The 6,000-nt window shown below is 40.5% G+C and overlaps 1 gene segment (V, D, J or C); it reads left to right on the plus strand.

The window, feature by feature from the left end:
- Positions 1-3,558: 3,558 nt before the first annotated feature.
- On the plus strand, positions 3,559-4,190 carry LOC110541882 (immunoglobulin kappa variable 4-1-like). The segment is given in 2 exon segments: positions 3,559-3,626; positions 3,811-4,190. Coding segments are annotated over 2 exon segments (429 nt in total).
- Positions 4,191-6,000: the final 1,810 nt, after the last annotated feature.

The raw sequence follows: 6,000 nt of genomic DNA on the forward strand, positions 1-6,000 counted from the left end.
CAATGCAGCCACTTTTGATGTGAACTGACAGACTAAGATCAGAAAGGAGAGGAGAACCTCCCCTATTAGTGGACTTGGGGAGTGGCATGCAAGCAGAGGGAGGAGGGAGGTGAGATTGGGAGGGGAGGAGGGAGGGGCTTATGAAGGGATGCAGAATGAATAAAGTGTAATTGATGAAAAATCTTTAAAAAAAGGGAAAAATAATTTAAGAACCTTAAATGACTTTCAAAAGTGGAGGAAAACATGGAGTTAGTCAATTGGCATGGAGCACGTCTCGCCCCTGGGGGCAATGGTCTCCTGAACCTACTCAGACCTCGGACACCACCACTGCTAGTTCTAGAACTGACGCAGGATGTTTCAATGACGGGGTTAAGGCTTCTCATAATATTTCCTATAAGCCCACACCTATTTGTCTATATCCCCCATTTTTATTCATTATTAGCCAGATAGAGCCAAGTAATTGTGGTAATGATACTTGCTTTTTTGCCCAATGCTGGAATGCTAGTAAATTTAGGTATGCCTTGGTTACTCGCATGCCTCACTGGGTGCCTGTGCCCGTTGATGCCCCTCACCCTATGACTCTCTTCAGACAGAAAAGGGCTCTTGGAACTACAGCCACCATTGTTACTACCATCTCATTGGCGGCTGTTGGAGCTACCACCGGGGCATTAGCCATGAGTCATACTGGGCAGACTGCTCAGACCCTGAATAATCATTTAGCCAATGTACCTCATGCCTTAGTTGTACATAAAGGAATTAATGCTCAACTAAGGAATCTTGATGGTGTTCAATCAGAGGATTGACCTCGTGCAGGAGCAAATTGATACCCTATGGCAAATCGCTCAACTTGGCTGTCAATGAAAATATGCTGGACTTTGAGTCACTAGCATATAACATGAGAATTTTTCCTGTGCTGCAAATCTGTCTAAACAATTATCGAGCTGTATTTTAGGTAATTGGACTGGAGAATTCGATACTACGATGGAGCAGCTGAGAGTGGCCATTGTCATGGTAAATTCTACCAGAGTGGACGCAGGACTAGCCCCAGGATTATCATCATGGATTGCTGCAGCCATGAATCATCTGAAGGAATGGGCGGGCATGGGAGCGTTAGCAGGCTTTCTGGTGTTGGTCTCCTTGGTTTGCCTGTGGTATATATGCAAGATTAGAGTCTCACAACAGTGTAATGCAGCCATGATCATTCAGGCCTTTACAGCCATTGAAGCAGGACATTCGCCCCAAGTATGGTTGGATACCATAAAAAGCTAAAATGTTAAGCTCAGGATGCGAGGCTAAGCACTGCACTCAGGGTCAGCCGCTTTGGACCCAGAGAAGCGCATGTCTGATTGCATGCGGGTTGATACCCCAGGTCCCGCCTCTGAGAAAAAGGTATTGGACGGGTCTGATCCTCTTTGGGTCGATGACACCTAAATGAACATCGGTACAAAGTCCCAATTTATTTCTAATATCAGAGATCAGACCTCTACTCTTGCCTGATGCGTCTAAAACAAAAAGGGGGGACTGTAGAGAGCTGCGGAATGCTGTGCCTTAAAGATGGAGCTGGTTTCCGCCTTCCACCTTCCCGATGGTGAGTGCTCTCTGTCACGAACAATACCACATTTGGCTAAGGCTGAGGATCTGGCTTGCTTCCATGTATGTGGACCTATCTGCATTGCCCACGTGGCACGCCTGGGTTGGCTACCCAGAGGCTATTTAAGCTGTGGGCTGGCTTTCCCCAGGGTCAGATGATTGTTCAAGGTTCCTGAATAAACTGCATTGAAGAAAAAAAAAAAAAGAATAAAGCTTCTAGAAACATGGTTGAACAAATGTTCTTGTTTTATACTTGAGAATCTTTTGGATATATGCTTAGGAGTAGTATAACTGGATCATGAGGAAGCACTATTCCTCATTGTCTGAGAAAGTGCCAGAATGGTTGTACAATTTTACATTCCCACCACATACATGGAAAATGAACAAGTTGGTACTAAATGACAGCGGAGGTGTGATTCTTAAAACCGCAGTATGTGGCAAGTGAAGTCCATATGATATACAGAATGTATCTTAGGAAGATGGATAGGAATGCCAGACAAAACATTTTTTACCACTTGCCTCACCCTGACCAGCCGTCCTGCTATAAAATCTAATGAGATTGGAAGTGATTATAACTTAAGGTCACATCTATATACTACAAGTTGTGGGATTCTAGATACACTATTGATTTTGTGCATAAATTAAAACACTGTAACAGAACTTGGAGCTAACATAATTTCCACTGATTACCTCAGGAGGAGCTATGAACTGTAGGCTTCTTCTGGGGAGACTAGAGAGGAGTGGTGTGTGGAGGAAACTGGTGGAAGTAGAGATCCTCCCTGGCTATGTCTGCAGCATAGAGGGTCAGCATCAGCTGCAAGATCAGTGGTACCTATACAGCTCTCACAACCAGCTATTTAGCCTGATTTCACCAAAAGCAGAAAAAGGCTACCCATTTGTTCACATGGGTAACTCCCAGGCATCTTGACTGCTCCTGGGTCTAGGACAGAGTTCAGTTTCAGCACCATCAGTGTTCATACTGAAGAGGTAACAGGTTATTACTGTGAAGGCGGTTGCAGTCTCCTCTTCAGTGCATTAGCCTGCAATATAGACACCTTTAAAGCTGAGCCTGACAGCCAGTGTCTGAACCAGAAAACTTTTTATCTCTACACAGCCTGGTATGCACTCTCCTCTCTGTCCAAGGATCCGTGAGCCTTTTCTTACTCAAGTAGACTTGAAAGTCTAAGAGAGCATTCAAGGGCCAATGTGTTCTTTAATCTTTTATGGGAGGTACTACTTTGAGTCAAGATTATATAATTACTTTCCATTTCTTTTGTCTATTTTGATAGTATGATTTTAAAGATGATTTCACACTAAATGGTCTCATTTTTATGGCTGTGTTCATTAGTGGAATCAGTAGTTTAGAAATAATATTTTTCTTTTCATATTAACAATCCATGTTCTTTAAATAGGTAATTTTAAATTCCAGTAATGACCTTATTTTTCTTTATTGAACTTCTGATTTTACATATGAATAAATTTTACTTATATATAAAATCTAGATTTCCCTCTCCTTTTTTACATCCTCTCTTTTCTCTCCTTTCTCTCACCTATACTTATACTTTCCCCTTTCCTTTCTCCTTTCAGCTTCTCCTGTTTCTTTCTGCTGTTGTTGATCATGATATTGTTTACTCAGAATTGTCATAAAAGGTTTTTCAAGTATTATTTCTATTAAACTTACTTGCTTTCAATGATTTTGATTTTTAATAGAGGCCTGTCATAAGTGCATCTTGATATTTGCAGATTGAGAGTTCTAAGTTGGTCCTTGAACTTCTATGTTTACTTTTGTCCTAATGATTGGTTAATCTCTTTGATAATATTTTTGGCTGAAAATTTAACCTGGATTCTCTCACAACCCTGGCTATTTACTTTCTCATTTGATGACTACTTTGCATAAGTCCCTACAAGCCAGCCCATCTGCTCATATTTTATAAACCAGGCTATTGCAGTGAGAACTGAAAAGCATCAGACAGGCTGGACCACCAAGATGGAGTCAGAGACCCAGGTCTTCATATTCCTGCTCCTTTGGATGTCTGGTGAGAAATTAAAGAGTATTAGAATATCATGAAAATAATTTATTTGTAGAGAAACAGCTATTTACTATAGGAATCACATTGTATTCAGGCAACACCATTAGGAAAAGAATTTTTTATCCCAATATTTGTATCAGAAAGTCTTTGTGTGTATATGTGTATACTAATTGTCTATTTCTGATTGCAGGTGCTGAGGGGAACATTGTGATGACTCAGTCTCCCGAATTCATGTCCACATCTGTAGGAGACAGGATCACCCTAAGCTGCAAGTCCAGTCAGGGTGTGGATAACTATGTAAATTGGTACCAACAGAAATCAGGGCAGCCTCCTAAACTGCTAATCTATGGTGCATCCAATCGCCCCTCTGGGGTCCCTGATCGCTTCACAGGCAGTGGATCTGGGACAGATTTCACTCTCTCCATCAGCAGTGTTCAGGCAGAAGACCTGGCAGTTTATTACTGTCAAAATGGTTATAGTACTCCTCACACAGTGCTTCAGCCTCCAACACAAACCTCCTTGAGAATCTCACCAGCTGTCTGTACCACACACAGCCCTGGGCCCGCATAGTTCCCCTTTCTGTCTGAGATCTGCTATGCATGACTGATGAATAACTAAGAGATAGCCTCCATTCTTCCACAGATTATCAACAGTGGTGTGTATAGATTAAAAAGAGAAGCTAAGTTAAGAGATTTAGAAGTTGTGGTGTTGCTCTGAGAGGATATAGTAAATGCTAGAAGCATCAGAGAAGTTTACAGTGTCATGGTGGCTTTCAATATCTCTTTGTTATGCTTTCAGCCTATGATAAATCTGTATAAAAATAGGATAGAATTTCAAATCATTTACAAAGAATATCATCATGAGTTTATTACTTTAGATTAAGAATCCTCAAGCTTTTGTAAAGGAAATCTATCAAGAAAATTGTCCATTTCATTTAGATTTTTGAATTTTGTGGTGTATAGGCTTTTGAAGTAAGACCTAATTATTCTTTGAATTTCTTCAGTGTCTGTAGTTATGTTTCCCATTTAGTTTTTGATTTTGCTGATTTGTATAGTTTCTCTCTGCGTTTTCGATAGTTTCGTTAAGGGTTTGCCTATCTTGTTGATTTTCTCAAAGAACCAGCTTTTGGTTTCATTGATTCTCTGAATTGTTTTTTTACATATAATAAACAGTTTATTGCTGCAAGAATAGAAGGCTATATAAATATGAAAGACCTGGATTGCATTATCAGCATATCTGCATCTGATTTTTATTTATTTATTACAATTTTTTTTCACTTTGTATTTCACTATGTCCCCCTCCCTCATCTCCAAATCTCATTCTCCCTTCCTCTTCTCCTCCCATGCCCCTGCCTCAGTCCACTGATAGGGTTGGATCTCCTTGCCTTCTGTCTGATCCTAGCCTATCAGATATCATCAAGACTGGCTGCATTGTCTTACTCTGAGGCCTGGTAAGGCTACTCTCACCCCAGTGGTAGGTGATCAAAAAGTCAGCCACTGAGTTCATGTTGGAGTCAGCTCCTGTTCCCCTAGGAACAGGGGACCCACTTGGAGACTGAACTCCCATGGGCTACTTCTGTGCTGGGGTTTTAGGTTATCTAAATGCATGGTCCTTGATTGGAATGCTATTTTCAGAAAAGACCCCTGGGCCCAGAGTTTTTGGTTCTGTTTTTCCACACTATTTCTTCTAACAGGTTTAGTGTGTCTGGTTTTATGTTGAGGTCTTCTATCCCCTTGGACTTTGATTTGTGTAGGATGTTAAGTATGGATTTGTTTTCATTTTTTTATGTAGATATCCTGTTAGTCCATCACCATCTGTTGAAGGTGCTATCTGTTCCCATTGTATGGTTTTGGCATCTTTGTCCAAAATCAGGTGCCCATAAGTGTGTAGATTTATTTCTGGGTCTTCTATTTGATTCCATTGGTACACTATTCTTTTTCTCTACCTATATCTTGCAGTTTTTATTTCGTTGGTCTATATTATTGCTTGAGATCAGAAATAGTGACACCTCCAAAAGGTCTTTTATACTACAGATTTGTTTTAGCTTTGCTGGGTTTCTGGTTATGACACATGACATGGAAAATTTTTTCTTTCAAGATCTGTTAAGATTTGTGTTTGCCAAGTGGATCAAAGACCTCAACATAATTGTAGACACATTAAATTGGTTAGAAGAAAAAGTGGGAAGAGCCTAGAATTCATTGGCACAGGAAATATCTTCTTAAACACAACACCAACACCAATTTTCTATGACTGAAAATCCATAGATGGGACCTTATGAAACTGAAAACATTCTGTAAAGCAAAGGACACTGTCATCAGAACAAAACAACAGTCTGCAGACTGGGAAAGGATCTTCACATTCCCTACAACTAACAGAGGGC

Source organism: Meriones unguiculatus, chromosome 5, assembly GCF_030254825.1.
Source record: "Meriones unguiculatus strain TT.TT164.6M chromosome 5, Bangor_MerUng_6.1, whole genome shotgun sequence".
In the NCBI taxonomy this organism is placed as follows: Eukaryota; Metazoa; Chordata; class Mammalia; order Rodentia; family Muridae; genus Meriones; species Meriones unguiculatus.